Raw genomic sequence first — 17680 nt, forward strand, 5'->3', positions numbered from 1 at the left:
CTCCGAACTACTCAAAATTTCTGCTACCAGTTCTCCAAACTATTCAAAATTTCTGCTGCCGGTTCTCCAAACTACTCAAAATTTCTGCTGCCAGTTCTCCGAACTACTCAAAATTTCCGCTACCAGTTCTCCAAACTACTCAAAATTTCTGCTACCAGTTCTCCAAACTATTCAAAATTTGTGCTGCTGGTTCTCCAAACTACTCAAAATTTTTGCTGCCGGTTCTTCGAACTACTCAAAATTTCCACTACCAGTTCTCCAAACTACTCAAAATTTCTGCTACCGGTTCTCCAAACTACTCAATTTTTCCACTGCCAGTTCTCCAAACTACTCAAAATTTCTGCTGCCGGTTCTCCAAACTACTCAAAAGTTCCGCTACCGGTTCTCCAGAACCTGTTAGAATCTGCTGGATTTCACCCCTGAATGGAAGGCTACCAATAGATAAGAGCTCTCTGACTTATGTAAGAGCAAACGTGGATCTTTTGAACAGAAACCCTCTCCATACTTACCTTCAACAGGAGGACTATCCAGCATGAATAACCCTGGATGACGTCCATCAACAGGAACAGCAAAATAATACAAGAAATCGAGGGTGCTCCGACCTGTCAAAACATTTGCATAGCTTAAAACAGATCCAGTAGAGCCCTGGTGGTGCAGTGGTTAGAATGCAGTATTGCAAGTAAACTCCGCCCCACAGCCTGGAGTCAGATCCTGATGGAGCTCAAATTAACTCAGTCTTCCATCCTTCTGAGGTCAGTAAAATGAGGACCCAGATTGTTGGGGGTTAATGTGCTGACATTATAAATCGCCCAGTGTGCTATAAAGCACTGTGGGGTGGTAGATACAGTAAGTCTAAATGCTACTGCTATTGCCATGACCAGCAAAGGACTAGGGCCGTGATGGCGAACTTGTGGCACGCGGAGCCATGCCACCTGATATGCACAGCGTTGTCCTTTCCTCTTCCGGGTGTCTGGCACGCATGCACGTGGGAGATAAGTGTGGCCTTCACGCATGCAGCAGTGCCAGAAACTGAAAGAGCTGGTCTTCTGGTTTCCGGTGTGCACATGTGCAATGGCTGATAGTCATGTGCGTATGCATACCAGAAACTGGAAGACCAGCCATTCGGTACACATGTGCATGCCTGAAACCGGGAGTTCATTTCCTGGCACACGAATGACCCCATGCCACCTCCTCTTCCGGGATGTGGCCCTGACGAGCGTACAACACGCATGTGTGCATGCTCCCTTTTCAGTGCCAAAAAGGTTTGCCATCACTAGACTAGGGAGTGTGACTTTTTTACAGACAGGAAATGATACTTTTTCTCCATTGATTTTTTTCTTAGAACACAGAACATGATTTCCCCGTTACATACCAGGACTATTCAATTGCCCTACCTTTTTTCACCCCCCCCAACCCTTAATTTTTTGAATTGACTTGTTAAATGAACTTGGCCACAAAGAATGACAAAAGACTACTGCAGCTTTATATTGGTGGAGACAACCCACACCCTGAAATCAGTGTCCCTGTGCTTAATGGAAAGACTGGTTCCGCTGAGCAAAGAGCCCAGTTTAAAATCCATTTCTCACCTTGAATGTGTACCAAATAATGCCCTTTGGACCAAAGTTTCAAAGTCCATTCACCAGGATGGACAGGAGCAGAAAGGAATGCTCTATAAATTCCACCAATGTGCTCGATCTTGGCTAAGGGACCGTGAATTGTCGTACCAGTTTGGAATCTATCTGTACGAAAAAGGATGGGAAGAACATCGGTGATATTTAAGAATAAACTCAAGTATAGGTAAAAGGAAAAGATAAAGGTTACCTTCACACATATGTGCTAGTCGCTCCCGACTGTAGGGGGTGGTGCTCAGCTCCATTTCAAAGCCGAAGAGCCAGCACTGTCTGAAGACATCTCTGTGGTCATGTGGCTGACATGACTAAACACTGAAGGAGCACGGAATGCTGTTACCTTCCCACCAAAGGTGGTCCCTATTTTTCTACTTGCATTTTTTTTACATGCTTTCGAACTGTTGGGTTGGCAGAAACTGGGACAAGTAATGGAAGCTCACTCCGTTACGCGGTGCTAGGGATTCGAACCGGCGAACTGCCGAACTTTCTGATCGACAAGCTCAGCATCCTAGCCACTGAACCACTTCGTCCCCAAGTATAGGTAGTACTCGCTTAACAACTGCTCACTTAGTGACCATTAGACGTTTTGATGGACCCTCCAAAAGCAATCTCATTTCAAAGTTCTGATGAGGGGGGCATCCTCCATCTCACGTTTCACTTTATTGATGGTTGCAACGTTCCACAGTTGTAGTGGAATATAGTCTGGATTCCCAGGAGTATGTAAACCCAGTTCCGGAGGCCTGCATTGGTTACTGGTTGGTTTCCAAGTTAAATTTCAAGCACTGGTTTCCATCTAATAAAACCTGCCAGACCACTTATACCAGCCAGAACTGGCCCGATCAATTAGATCAATTAGAAAGTAACTACCACATGTTCCTCATTTCTGAGACCATTAAAAAAAGATTCAACTTAGGGCTAAGGAGAAATTTCCTGGCTATGAAGGACAATAAATCAGTGGAACGGCTTGCCTCTGGAAATTGTGGGTGCGCCATCGCTGGAGGCTTTTAAAAAGGGACTGGACAGCCACTTGTCTGAAATGGTATAGGGCAGTGATGGCTAACCTATGGCATCCGTGCCAGGGATGGGACAGGGAGGCCTCTATGTGGGCACGTGCACCATCAACAGCTGCTCTTCTGGTTTCCCAAATGCATATGCACGCTGGCCAGCTGGTCTTCGTTGGTGCCAGAGTGCTGGAAAATGGCCTAAAAACAGCCAAAACTCGGGCTGTTTTCAGGCCGTTTTCCAGCACTCTGGCACCCATGAAGACCAGTTTGCACCTGCGAAGAGTATTACAAATATGGCCTGAAAATGGCCCAAAAAACAGCCTAAAAATGCCCGAAAAACAGTCTGAAAACAGCTCAGAAAATGGCCCCCAAAACAGCCAAAAGACAGGCATGTCCGTGCTGGCCAGATGGTTTCCGGGTTTCTGCCACGCAAAAAATTTAGCCACCAAATGTACAACCTAAATATTGAAGATGTGGTTCTCTCGATGCTACATATTTTCATATATGGTGGACTTGTCAAAAGGTTAAGGCATTTTGGATAAAAATGTGGTGGATTATGCAAAATATCTTTAAAAGAAGGATAAAGTTTACTCCTCAGTTATTTTTACTAGGTATATGTACTGACTTTACAGCGGTAGAGACTAATTTGGTTCTACACCTAATAACGGCAGCAAGACTGTTGGTGGCGCAATACTGGAAGAAGGAAGACTTGCCTACAACTCAAGAATGGACATTGAAAGTTACAAACCTAGCCGAGATGGCTAAAATATCGGCATATCTTAAAGATCATTCAAATGAGAGATATAAATGAGACTGGAAAAAATGGATTGACTATATACAAAACAAATATGGGACTAAGAAATTACAGATAGCCTATGCTTAAGATTAGGAACAATCTAAACTGCTCAAAGTTAGTGTAACAGAAAGAAGCTGAGTTCAATGCAGAGATGTTATTAATTTCCTTTTTTTAAATTTCCTTTGTCTTAATATATTTTAGACTGTGTTTGTTAAAAATCTATACCGTGTACGGGCTCTGGGAAGTCGGGGGGGAAGGGAGGTGGGATGTTAGGGGGGAGGAGGGGAGGAGGGGATATATAGTATGTGTTAGATTTTAAAGTAACGTGACTGCACTTGTATACTGTTGCTCTTTAATTCCACTGTAAAAATAGGATAAGCTGAATATATTAATAGATAGTAGAAATACACCGAAGGGAGGAGTAGAGGGATAGAAGAAAGAGGGGTAGAGAGGGTGGGAGAGAGGACTGGAGGGAGGGTGAGAAGGAAGGGAGGGAGTGTAACGGGAGAGGGGAGTGGTAGAGGGGGAGGGGAAGTAGGGTGGAGGGGAATGATGGACGGAAGATGGAAAGTTGGAGGGGGGCGAAAGAAAGGGTGTATGGAGGGTCGAAGAGGTACATTGGGTCTTTATTTTGGGGGGTTTTGTTGACAAGAGGAATGGCTGTTTTTATTGTTTAATGTTATATGACCCCGGTTATGCACAGTATATATGTGACTGTATGAAAATGAAAATGGAAAATAAAAAACACATTTACAAGGAAAAGTTTAGCCATCACTGCACCATAAGTGGCTGTCCAGTCTCTTCTTAAAAGCCTCCGGTGTTGGAGCCTTTCCCTTAATTGACATGGTCTCATTTTTATCTCCAATTCTTAAATTATCCTTATGTTTTTCTTCCGTTGTTCGGTATTACAATTTTTGATCCCGGCTGTCCGTTTTCTTAACTGTGCTGTGAATATTTAAACTGTGTTATTTATTCTAAGTAATTTACCAGGAGTATTTTTTAAAAAATTCGGATGAATACTAATAAACATTCATTTGTTAGATACTATATAGGAAGTCCTTGATTTATGATGATAATGGAGCCTGCTCATTATGGTTGTAAGTCACAAGGGTCATAAAACAGATCACCCACTTAACCGACTAAATCTTTTGACCTTTCGGCAATTGTAAAGCCTTTTTTTGCTCCAGTCAAAAAATGAATCCTGTAATCATTATGCAAACTTATTTTCTTTTTGCCATGGTCTGGTTTTGCCACAAACTGGAAGTAAATGCCAAAATGTGGTCATGTGACTGTGGGATGATGCAAACCAGCATAAATGTGAGCCAATTGTCAAGCACCCTACATGTGATCATGTGATCATGGAGTATGTGTGGCCACTGGGACTTTGAATCTGATTTGTAAGTAATTTTTTTCAGGGTCTATATCCTAAGTTTAAATGTTTGCTAAGCAACAGGTCATTTAGTAGATGACACCTTATAATTCACATTTTTGTACAGGACTTTAGGTGAAATCTGAATGAAAAGAAGGACTAGGTGACACGATAGCAGTGTTCCAATATCTCAGGGGTTGCCACAAAGAAGAAGGAGAGAAGCTATTCTCCAAGGCACCTGAGGGCAGGACAAGAGGCAATGGGTGGAAACTAATCAAGGAGAGAAGCAACTTAGAACTGAGGAGAAATTTCCTGACAGTTAGAACAATTAATCAGTGGCACAGCTTGCCTCCAGAAGTTGTGAATGCCCCAACACTGGAAATCTTTAAGAAGATGTTGGATAGCCATTTGTCTGGAATGCTGTAGGATTTCCTGCCTAAGCAAGGGGTTGGACTAGAAGACCTCCAAGGTCCCTTCCAATTATTCTACTCTATCTTTTTTATTTTCCTCCCAACCATCCTGTGAGACAAAAATGATTGCCAAAGGCCCCTGTGGAGTTTCTACAAGTGAAAGTAGGCTATATTCTGATCTCCTCAACTGTTAATCCAGCGTTGTAACCATACACTCATTCCCACGAAGTTAAGAAAAAGAAACATTTTGCAAAGTATAAAAGTGGTTTGTAACAAGTTCAAAACTTAAAACATGAAAGCAAATCGGTATAAGAGGGAATATAGATGGCTACCTGTAGGGTCCCTTATTTCAAAGAACTCCACGGAGCCTTGGATGGTCACCACCACGTGGTCCACCAAACTGTCAATCCAGAACTGGTGGTTTGCCAATTGGGGAGCCTGCTTCTTTGTCCTCCGTTGAGTCCCTTTAGGTCTCAGGATGTTTCCTTTGTGGTAGCGAAAGAGAGTCACCTAGAAAAATATCACACACGTAGTCCTTGACTTACAACAGTCCAGTGGTGGGTTTCACATTTTTTAAGAACCGCTTCTGTGGGTGTGGCCTGCTTTGTGGGAGTGGCTTGCTGGTCATGTGACTAGGTGGGAGTGGCTTGCCAGCCATGTGACTGGGTGGGAGTGGCCAACTTGTAAAATGTGGTGAAACTCACTTTACAAAGCTCTTGCTTAGCAACCAAAATGTTGGCTCAGAAACTCTGGCATTTGAAGCACACAAGTCTTAAAGCTGTCAAGTTACAAGACCCTTGCACCCCTAACCCTTTAGAAAAAGAACCCCAGGGGTGTTCAAACTTGACAGCTTTAAGACTTGTGGATTTCAACTCCCAGAATTCCTCCTCTCGCTCTTCATCTTGATGATGTGCAGATGGCGGGGGGAGGGGGGGGAGGGAGCTGGAACCGGTTCTAAACGACACTGTAGATTTGTGGAACCTCTTCTATAGAAGAGGTTAGAACTGGCAGGAACCCACTCCTGCAACAGTCCATACCTGGAATCCTGCACCCAGTTTTGGTCACCACATTACAAAAAAGATGTTGAGACTTTGGGAAAAGTGCAAAGAAGAGCAACTAAGATGATTAAAGGCCTGGAGAACACAACATTTATGAAGAGGGTTAGATTAGATTAACAGAGTTGGAAGGGACCTTGTAGGTCATCTAGTCCAACCACCCACCCATGCAGGAGACCCTACACCATTTCTGACAAATGGCAGCCCAGTCTCTCCTTGAAAGCCTCCAGTGATGAGGCTCCCACAATTTTCGAAGGCAAAGCTGTTCCATTGGTTGATTGTTCTCACTGTCAGAAAGTTCCTCCTAATTTCCAGGTTGAATCTCTCCTTGATCACTTTCCATCCATTATTCCTTGTCTGGCCTTCAGGTGCCTTGGAAAATAGGTTGACCTCTTCCTCTCTGTGATATCCCATCAAATATTGGAACACTGCTATCATGTCACCCCTAGTCCTTCTCTTCACTAGACTAGCCAGGCCCAGTTCCTGCAACCATTCTTCATATGTTTTAGTCTCCAGTCCCCTAATCCATTGCTTGTGACTGATGACTGCTTTTCACCCTTATGACCGTTGCAGCATTCCCATGGTCATGTGATGCTTGGCAACTGGCATGTAATTATGACGGTTACAATGTCCCAGAATCGTGTGATCATCTTTTGCCACCGTCTGACGAGAAAAGTCAATGGGGAAGCCAGATTTGCTTAATAACTGATTTGTTTAGCAACCACAGCAAAAGAAGGTTCTAAAATCACTTAATGACGACCTTGCTTAGTAACAAAAATTGGAGTCCCAATTATGTTTGTTAAGTTCCTGACTAGTGGTGGGTTGCCAATTTTTTTACTACCGGTTCGGGGGGCGCTCCCACACATGCTCACGCATATGCACAGAAGAGTCCGGGCGGGTGGGCGGAGCCTCCTTCCACTGCTACTACCGGTTCGCCTGATCCAGGTCAAAGCGGGAGCAACCCACCTCTGTTCCTGACCTGTATGATCTAAGTATTCATATACACACATGCACCTTGCCATTACCGAAGATAAACTGGATTCGCCAATAATCTCTGCCATCCGCCGGATGTTATCGTTGTCTGTGAATATAATCTGGCCTCCCGAACTCTCAGCCAAGTGAACGTACAAGTCGAATCGGTTTGGGGCAAGCGTTTCCCGCTTCGTTCGAGTCTTGGATGGATCTTCTGTGATTAGGAAGGTCACCTGATATTGAGAAAGAAAGAATCCCAGGCTTAGGATCCAGAATGCAGAATATATTCTAAATTTTCTGCATCGAAAGGGTTCAGAAATGTGGATCGATTTTGCATGAAAATGGTAACGTTGTGTTTGGAAATGGTGGCTGGGGACACAATATATCACACTGGAATAGTTTTTCTTGTTTTTGATTCTCCTCTTGTCATAAGATTTACCTGCAACCTTTCTGCTAGCAGTTCGAGATGACATATGTCTTCTCCTCCAAGTGGTAAATTGCTGGGAGCAGAGGCCAAAGGGTGGGGGCCGGCGGGTGGGTGGGGCTACATTCAGTGTATAAGATGCACCCAAATTTTCACCCTCTTTTAGTGGGGAAAAAGATGTGCCTTATACTCCGAAAAATACGGTAATATAAGACCTGGTCTTATTTTCGGGGAAACACGGTACTTGTGTCCCAATGGTTCATGAAAGTATCTAAGTTGCAACATTTGTGTGATGATACAATCACACACACCATCATTTCCTCCTGCTGCCTTATCCCCCCAAACACCCATTAGCCTGGCTTCTTAGCATCTGACACCCCAGTGCCTGGATGTTAATAGGATGCGGGAAGGAAGAAGCTGGCATATTTTGCACCAGCATACTACACAACTGGAAAGAAATGTCCCCAAAAGGATAAAAGGAAGAGGCCCAGCTGACCTTGCACTTCTTTTCCTGAATTAGGGAGTCCACACTGTTTTTCAGGTGAGCATCTTTAGCAGATGCATCAGTGAAGACAAAGATCTCAGAATAGGGAGGCGAGTTCTGGAGGGCAAGCTAAGTCAAAAAAGAGAGAGAAAGACAAGGAAGATTCATATACGTCCCCTGAGCATGACATTTATTGGAATAGAATAACAGCTGGAAGGGATCTTGGAGGTCTTCTAGTTCAACCCAGTAGGACACTCTATACCATTTCAGACAAGCTCTTGAAAACCTCCAGTGTTGGAGCGCTCACAGCCTCTGGAGGCAAGTTGTTCCACTGATTAATTGTTCTAATTATCAGAAAAGTTCTCCTTAGTTCTAGGTTGCTTCTCTCCTTGATTAGTTCCCACCCATTGTTTATTTTCCTGCCTTCAGGTGCTTTAGAGAATAGGTTGACTCTCTTCTTTGTGGCAGCCCTCCAATATCTAAAGGGCTGCCACAAAGAAGAGATTACAGTATGAAAAGGGTGTTTCATGAATAACTACCTCCAGGGCTGATAGACACATTTCAGGCTCATCTCCACCACCCAACGGGCTGATGGTGTTTAAGACTTCCCAGAATTCTTCAGGGTTACTGGTCTTACTGACTGGTCCAAAACCTAGAAGAGAGAGAGGGAGAGGGAGAAATAGGTGACATGATTAGAAGTTGGGTAGGATAGAAAGAAAATGTTTTTTAACAATAACAGTAGACTTATATACCGCTTCATAGGGCTTTCAGCCCTCTCTAAGCGGTTTACAGAGTCAGCATATTGCCCCCAACAACAATCCGGGTCCTCATTTTACCCACCTCGGAAGGATGGAAGGCTGAGTCAATCCTGAGCCGGTGAGATTTGAACCGCTGAACTGCTGATCTAGCAGTCAGCCTGCAGTGCTGCATTTAACCACTGCGCCACCTTGGCTCTTAGAAAGAGTGACATGATTAAAAGTTAGAATGAGAGAGAGAAATAAGGGAAAAGGGAGAAATTATTGTATACGCTTTTATATAATAAAATAAGAGCAACAGCAAAAGAAAACATGGAATAGTCGAATAATGACAGATTGCAACTTTATATAAACATGTATTACTATTAGAAATATATAAGTTGGTTGAGAAGTAATAACTATGACTAATGCTATTAGTTTTATTTGTACTAGAATGTAGGACACCCTGGTGCCACACTGTTCATGCATTGATATTTGTAAAAATAATAAAAATAAAAAACTTAAATGGGAGGGAGAAAGAGAGAGAGGGAAAGAGATTGAGAATGGAAGAGGGAAAGAAGAGAGGGAGAGAGAAAGAAACAGGGAGAGCAGGAAAGAAAAGGGAGAGAGAGGGAGAGAGAAAGGGAAGGGGAAAGGAGAGAGGGACAGAGAAAGAGAGAGGGCGAGAAAGGGAGACAGAAAGGGAAAGGGAGAGGAAAGGGATAGAGGGGGACCAAAAGAAAGGGGAAAGAAGAGAGAAAGGAGAGAGGGAGAAAGCAAGAAAGAGAGAGGGGGCAGTGAAGGCGAGAAAGAGAGACGGAGGGAGAGAAAGAAGAAGAGAGTGGGGAGGGGGGAGAGTAATGGCCAATTCTCAAAACATCTGATATTATTTCTTAGTATTTTCGTATAGAATTGCTTGGATGCCCTCTGCAGAAAAACACACCTACAAGTACCCAGTACTAGGTGAAAACTTGTTATATTTTCCAAGACATTTTAGAAAACCATTTTAGAATTGCAATACTTATCCTGATGTTTTATGATGATTTATTGCTATTAATATTATTGCCATTGGTGGCGTTACAGTGTTTTTACTGAGAAACACTAAATTAAGAATCTTTCAGGGAAACTCCTCGCCACCATCACCACCACACACACAAATTTTCTCAAATGAGTTTCCCTGAGTTTTTAGATCATTGGGACAGAGCCCTCTTTCTGTTCTTGTTGTTCTTAGTTGCAAAGTCGTGTCCGACCCATCACGACCCCATGGACAACATTCCTCCAGGCCTTCCTGTCCTCTACCATCCTCTGGAGTCCATTTAAGCTCACACCTACTGCTGCGGTGACTCCATCCAGCCACCTCATTCTCTTTTGTCCCCTTCTTCTTTTGCCCTCAATCGTTCCCAGCATTAGGCTCTTCTCCAGTGAGTCCTTCCTTCTCATTAGGTGGCCAAAGTATTTGAGTTTCCTCTTCAGGATCTGGCCTTCTAAAGAGCAGTCAGGATGGATCTCCTTTAGGACTGACCGGTTTGATCGCCTTGCAATCCAAGGGACTCGCAGGAGTCTTCTCCAGTCCAGCACCATAGTTCAAAGGCCTCCATTCTTTGGCACTCAGCCTTTCTTATGGTCCAACTTTCACAGCCATACATTGCAACTCTTTCTGTTCTATGAGCCAAGGTGGCGCAGTGGTTAAATGCAGCACTGCAGGCTACTGCTAGATCAGCAGGTCAGCGGTTCAAATCTCACCGGCTCAGGGTTGACTCAGCCTTCCATCCTTCCGAGGTGGGTAAAATGAGGACCCAGATTGTTGGGGGCAATATGCTGACTCTCTGTAAACCGCTTAGAGAGGCCTGAAAGGCCTATGAAGCGGTATATAAGTCTACTGCTATTGCTATTGCTATTGCTATTGTTCTGCAAACATCCAGAGCTTGTTGATCAGAAATCCCAAATCCTTGCAACAAGAGCCTCATCTCCAAAATCCATCTTCCAGCTGGGAAAGATTTTTTTTTATTTCAGCAAAGACTTTGGTCAAATAGCCAGAAGTTCTGTCAACTTGGTATATACGGTAGGTTGCAATTCCCTATTTTTCTCAAGGTCTCTCATTTTAAGCTTTATTTATTTTGTATTCTTCACTTTTAATTTTGTGTTCTACTCACTTTCATTTTTAACTTTGTATTCTACTTTACTTTGTATTCTACTGTTCTACTTCGTAAAGCTGGGGACAAAGTTAACAAGCAAGCAATAATATAAAAAAAATGAAATTCAAGTAAAAAAAGAGACTGTGTCAATAATCTTACTGGGATCGTGGAAAGGCACCAAGAGGTAAAAATCTGGTTGTTGAGGGGTGCCTTGGCGCCGTTCAATGATCTCCCGTGCCTGAAACTTAGCCGCGCTGATCTCTTCCCCCATACTTCCAGTGGTGTCCACAACAAAGCTCAGGCCTGTGGTTGGGCTGATATCTAGCAACCTTCAAACAAAATTGTGCAAATTGTGATTTAATAAATTATTCTTTAAATTATTCTCTGATGCTAAGAGATAATGTGGTTTATTTGGAGCTGGCTTAGCATGTTATGTATGTTATGTAGGCTTAGCCTGTTAAATAAACTTAGTCCTTCTGGTCTGTAATATAAGAGTTGCAGTTTACCAGGCTATGCAAAAACCACCAATTGTGGCTTAGTGTAATGAACCAGTGTGGAACTCTGGAAACTTACAGAGAGAAGGCCTTCAACTTTTTTCTCAGTGAGGAGATTGGGGAGGAGCATGGGCCAGTCCTGGAGGCTGGGGAAGGCTCGGATGGGGGCTCTGCATCAGAGGCAGAGATGGGGCCAAGGCTGTCTGGCAGTTCTCAGCTGCCTTCGGAGCTAGACAGCAGTGAGGCAGAGGAACAGCTGGAGCCTGTTCCCAGTGTGCGCATGTGCAGAGTTGCCAGAAGAAAAGAACAGCTAAGAAATCAAGATCAATTTGGGAATAAAGCCACAGGTGGGAAGTGAATGGCCCCCTCCCATAGGAAATAAAAGAAGAACGAAAGGGGAGTGGGCTTTTTCAGGAAACAATTTGTTCATTCGTTAATTCATTCATTCGTTTCAGGAGTCTGAAGATCTGTCCGTGAATCCCAGAGACTCTGTGCCAAGTCTTTCCTTGTACTGCACTGCATTTGGAAAATATGGCAGTTTTCCAAGCTAGATAAGGTCTGTCGTCATAAATTCACCTTTGAAAGACTGTTTGCCAGGCCTTTGCTGAACGTGAATGAGATGAATTCACATTTGTTTAATAAAAGAGGTTTTGTCATGACCAGGAATCTGTTTCATGCTTTTTAGGGAAGCCTAAGTCAGAAAACCTCCTTTCTTTTTTTTCTCTCTCTTTTCTCTCTTTCTTTCTTTCTCCTTCCTTTCCTTTCCTCTTTTCTTCTGCTTTTTCCTTTCCTACTTTTTATTAGTTTACATTCATTTTTTCTATGTTTTGTAATAACCCTTAATAAAAATTACATTTTAAAATGGGATGCATGTAATTCGGTGTGTAATTGCTGTGTTCAGCCAATGCTCTCTCTTGACTGTTATCTCTATTGACTTACAGCAACTGTTAAACTGTACAGTGCAAGAGAAGAGATGAGATCTGAAAATGAATATCCTGAAGATCAAGAGAGCCTTGTTTGAGAGTTGCATGGAATTGATGAACAGGGAAATTTTTCAGAGTATTAGGCAGCATGTGGCCTATCATAAAGAATTAACGATTGTCAAGACGACTGAAAATGTGAGTAATTGATGTTTGTTTAAAGAAGCTGAGATGGCTGGATATAAAAAGGACACTTCTGCTTGCTTTGTTATGCGTAAATGAAAATTGAAGTTGACAGGAGAAAGTAATTTGAATGTGATGGGGAAAGGGAGTGTTACGAAACGTGCTTAATGGAACGAGAAGAGAAAGGCTCAAAAATGAATGACTGCTGAAAGAATGCGGATTCATACAAAAGCAAGGATGAAAGAGGAACATTGATGTGGTTCAGTCACATAGAGAAAGCAAATAGAGAATTAAAACACAGAACAAACAGATAAAAGAATAGCCAATGGGTTGCAAGGAAGGAGATGAGAAACATGAGAAACATGATGGAGAAAGGGGTTGGTGAAATCCTCAAAAAGAATGAGATGAAAAATTTAAAGAAAATAAAAAAAGCAATGCATGAATCAGTGTTCAGTAGAAGCAAAGATAATTGGCAAGGATGGAAAGATACGGCAAATGAGGCTGATGAAAAGTAGTTTTAACTATGTTTTCTTCTTCGTTTCATTTGTCCCTGTAATTTCTTTGGCTTGCTGTTCCTTAATTCTTTTCAGCCACTTTACACAATGCTGCTTACCACAAGAGACAGGTATGGTCTTTTAATTTCTTTAGAGTCGCTCTCTTGTAAAATGGTCAGCATATCAATTTATTAATTTATAGGCTTTCTAATCTGCCTTGAGGGGAGTGTAAAATCAACATAAAATGGCCCTATACCTAATTTCAGGACTAATGGTTGGAGATTTCAGAAAAAGGCCCCTGGGACTATCTACGGCCAATCCACATATCCATAGGTGACAGTTAACTGTAAGAACCTTAAAAGAAGAGACCAGATTACCTCATAAATTGCCTGTCCCCTATTTCTCGCCACATCTTCTCCAGGAAGTGTACGGAGGCCTCCTGGGCCAGCCTAGCTGCCTTCTGGTGCAGGTAATGGTGAGGTGAGAAGAACTTGGAGGCGCTGTCCTTATTGATGCCGCCTCGAGGTTCTTGATGGCGGCTCTCATCAAACCTCCCGCCATGACTGCACTTCCCTGAGGAGAAAGGAAGGAGGAAAAAGACTGTCAGCCTAGCATCTTCAACTGCAAAGGTGGAGACGGGTAGAATAATACCATTTGGAGAAGGATGGAATAATACCATCATCATCATCGTCATCATCATCTCCATTTAATGACCTCATTATCCCTTGCGGGGTGGAGTCTGGGCAGCTGAATGGAGCTGTGTGTTTACTGGCCGGATGCCCTTCCTGTGGCCAATGCGGTGTTATATTCAGCAGATATGGAATAACACTATTCCTGTAGAAAACTCTGCTTCTTATTCAACCATTTATATGGGTTTTTTAATATGCTTTTTTTAAAAACCTCTTAGACTTCCTACTAGAATGAGCTGTGTCACAATATCTTTATGGAGGTCTGTTAGCTACAGGTATTCTCTGCTATATAATTTCATCCAGCCTGACCAACCCTTTTTAACAATTCTGCATAAAGGTGCATATTTGTTTTGTGCAAAAATAATAATTATTGCATTAAAAAAAGAGATCAGAGAATTTTTCCCAGGATGGACTGATAAAGGAACTGATTTATTTATGGAGCAATCCAGAAAGCTCTTTTGCTAGAGGCTTCCGTTATTCTATTTTTTTTCCTTCTTCCTCTGTCAGAGAAACAATAATGGACGGCTCCAGACTAAGCTTCAGAGGACAAAAAAAAAAACCTCTACAAATCCTGAAGCAGAAAAGATTCATTCATTTCCCCATCAATTAACTATGAAAAGGCTCAAAAATTCTCCACAGTTCCTCCGCCCCCCCACCCTCACACACACATACAGAGGGCACAAAATACTATAAATAAAGCAGGCAGCTGATGGAGAGAACATCTCAAAGAAACACATTTGGGAGAAAAAACGTTTTTGGAAGCTGTGCCAAAACTCATTCCCCCCTCTTTATAGATTTTAGCATCAACTCTCTAAGGATGCAAGAAGAATACAAATGAGGCTTTCGGCTTTGATAGTATTAAGGGGAAGGGGGGGGGGATCTCCTTGGCTTTCAAACAGAGCCTTTCCCACCCACCCCTCTGTTGGCCACAAAAACATACCAATAGGCTTTTCGGGACGGGAGCCATAGTAACCCGTGGTGAGAACAGCAAGCTTGTCCAAGAGATTTCCTTTGCAGGTCCATTCAGAGCAGTCTTGGCAAGTCCGGAGGCCAGCTGAGAAGGCACAAGAGAAATACTGTGGAGTAAAAAAAGGGGGGTAGGAAAAAAGGCAGTGGAGGTGGGGGGTCTGGAGACCCTCCTCGGTCTCAGGCAAAATGGACTGATGAACGCAGGTTCCGTTTTTCCCTCTCTTTGACTTGGCAAAATCTTGCAATAGCAATAGCATTTTAGACATACATAGCACTCCATAAGTCTTTACAGCACTCTCTGGGTGGTTTACAATGTAGAAGCATTATTTGCATATTCCCCCCCCCCAAAAAAAAAAACTTGGGTCCTCAGTGTACCAACCATGGAAGGATGGGAGGCTGAATAGAACTGGAAGGGACCTTGGATATCTTCTAATCTAACCCTTCCTTAGGCAGGAAACCCTACACCTCTTCAGACAAACAGTTATCCAACATCTTCTTAAAAACTTCCAGTGCTGGAGCATTCACAACTTCTGGAGGCAAGCTGTTCCACTGATTAATTGTTCTGAGTTAACCTTGAGCTTCGTGTCAGGATTGAACTCCAGGCTGTGGCCAGAGGTTGCTTGCAATACCGCACTTCAATTACTGCATCACCAGGCCTCTTTGTGCTGAGACTTTCCCCATGCCAATTTCACAACCCTTTTTTGCCACATTGGTTAAGCGAATCATTGCAGTTGTTAAGTGAAGCATGTAGTTGTTAAGTGAATCCAGCTTTCCCTATTGGCTTACTTGCCAGAAGCAAATGGTTAGACTTAGAATAACTTGTTGATGGTGATCACGTGATCCCAGGATGCTACAACCATTATAACCATTTGTCTGAACCATTTGTCTGAAATGATATAGGATTTCCTACCTGAGCAGCGGGTTGACTAGAAGACCTCCAAGGTCCCTTCCAACTCTGTTATTCTATTCTATTCTATTCTATTCTATTCTATTCTATTCTATTCTATTCTATTCTACTCTACTCTACTCTACTCTACTCTACTCTACTCTACTCTACTCTACTCTACTCTACTCTACTCTACTCTATTCTATATTCTAGTCCAGTCCTTTTTCTATTTCTATTTCAATTCATGCTGGTTGCAAAGCACTTGAATTTTAGAATATAGAATAAGAGAATTGGATGGGATCTTGGAGGTCTTCTAGTCTAACCCCCTGCTCGGGCAAGAAACCATTTACCATTTCAGACAAATGGTTGTCCAATATCTTCTTAAAAACTTCCAGTGTTGGAGCATTCACAACTTCTGGAGGCAAGTTGTTCCACTGGTTAATTGTTCTAACTGTCAGGAAATTTCTCCTTAGTTCTAGGTTGCTTCTCTCCTTGATTAGTTTCCATCCATGGCTTCTTGTCCTGCCTTCAGTTTTGATCACGTGACCTTGGGGATGCTGGACAGTGTTAAGTGTGAGGATTGTTTGTAAGTCCATTTTTTTTTTCAGTGCCATTGTTAACTTCAATCAGTCACTAAATCAAGGATTGCAAATCAAGGATTACCTGTAATTCTCTCGGTTGCTATCTATTTCAATTTTTATAGCTAGCATTCTAACTTTTATTTTAAATATTGTTCACAACCCCAAATCGTTTGTTGATATGGGCAGCTATATAAATTGAGCAAATAAATAAATAAACAGGCTGAACCAGTTAATTCTCTGTGCCATTGTTAACATCAAACGATTGCTAATTTGAATGCTTTTAAGTCCAGGATTATCTGTATTTCTCTCAGCAGCTTTGTATTTCAATTTTTGTAGCTGGGATTCTAATCGTTTTAACTTCTATTTTGAATATTGTTCACCATCCTAAATCATTCAACACTGGAAGCCTTTTAGAAGGTGTTGGATAACCATTTGTCTGAAGTGGTGTAGGGTTTCCTGCCAGAGCAGGGGGTTGAACTGGAAGACCTCCAAGATCCCTTCTGCTATTCTATTCTATTCTATTCTATTCTATTCTATTCTATTCTACTCTACTCTACTCTACTCTACTCTACTCTACTCTACTCTACTCTACTCTACTCTACTCTACTCTACTCTACTCTATTCTTTGGCATGGGCTGCTATATAAATAGACCAAATGAATAAATCAACAGGCTAAATCAATAAATTCTCAGCAGGCTGGAAACAGGCTTCTCTGAGAGTGAATCAGGGCCTGATACCCACTAATAATAATATATCTCATGTGGAGGCAAACTCAGAAAAATTGTACCAAATCCATACCTTCAGCGACAGACTGAATTTGGCGGCCAGGCTGAACCAAGTCAAGGAGTATTCCTTCATATCCCAGTTCTACCCAGTTACTGTGGCTGTAGAAATCCTGGCCGGAGAGAAAGTGGGTGAACAGCTGCTGTATTATGATTTTGTTACATTATGGATTGCGATCCTCCATTTTGATTTAAAAGTTAACAAATTTAAGAGCTTCTTGCTCTTTTTGGTGTGATTTCAGTACAGGCTGTCCCTAAATTACAACTACAAACGGGGCCATAATTACCATCCGCTATTCTAGGCAGTTACTAAGCGAGTAAGGTGAGATTTTACAATCTTTGGTTGATAAGCAAATCACTGCCATTGTTAAATGAATCATATGTCAATAAAAAATTTGATTTCCCCCATTGACATCACATGTCGCAAGCCACCTGGGAATTAACACAGGATCTTGAGATGCTGCAAATATTATAAATGCATGCCAGTTAGTTGCCAAGGGCTCAAATTTTAATCACATGATGTTGGGGATGTTGCAAAAGTTGTCCATGGACCAGTCCTAAATTACTTTTTTTCAGTGCCGTTGTAACTTTGAACAGTCACTAAATGAATGGCTGTAAGTTTTTGCGGAACAGCAAAATTAAAGACTATTTGAAAAAGCAGAAAGATGAGA

The 17680-nt window shown here is 42.4% G+C and overlaps 1 protein-coding gene across 4 annotated transcripts in view; it reads right to left on the reverse strand.

The window, feature by feature from the left end:
* Positions 1 to 17680, reverse strand: part of VWA7 (von Willebrand factor A domain containing 7) — a 46010-nt gene that overhangs the window by 11123 nt on the left and 17207 nt on the right. For 3 of the 4 annotated variants that reach the window (XM_087708503.1, XM_087708502.1, XM_087708504.1), the window contains exons 4-13: positions 17026 to 17122; positions 14732 to 14845; positions 13480 to 13675; positions 11171 to 11340; positions 8682 to 8794; positions 8155 to 8271; positions 7288 to 7467; positions 5540 to 5717; positions 1587 to 1739; positions 510 to 602 (exon numbers count right to left, since the gene is read on the reverse strand). In XM_087708503.1, the coding sequence (XP_087564629.1) occupies positions 510 to 602; positions 1587 to 1739; positions 5540 to 5717; positions 7288 to 7467; positions 8155 to 8271; positions 8682 to 8794; positions 11171 to 11340; positions 13480 to 13675; positions 14732 to 14845; positions 17026 to 17122 (1411 nt within the window). Of the gene's footprint in view, positions 1 to 509; positions 603 to 1586; positions 1740 to 5539; positions 5718 to 7287; positions 7468 to 8154; positions 8272 to 8681; positions 8795 to 11170; positions 11341 to 13479; positions 13676 to 14731; positions 14868 to 17025; positions 17123 to 17680 lie in introns of all 4 variants that reach the window. The other variant, XM_087708505.1, reaches the window with a different exon arrangement.

The sequence above is a fragment of the Thamnophis sirtalis genome, unplaced genomic scaffold (genome assembly GCF_051295495.1).
Source record: "Thamnophis sirtalis isolate CommonGarterSnake01/CBP01778 unplaced genomic scaffold, rThaSir2_p1.2 scaffold_3, whole genome shotgun sequence".
In the NCBI taxonomy this organism is placed as follows: domain Eukaryota; kingdom Metazoa; phylum Chordata; class Lepidosauria; order Squamata; family Natricidae; genus Thamnophis; species Thamnophis sirtalis.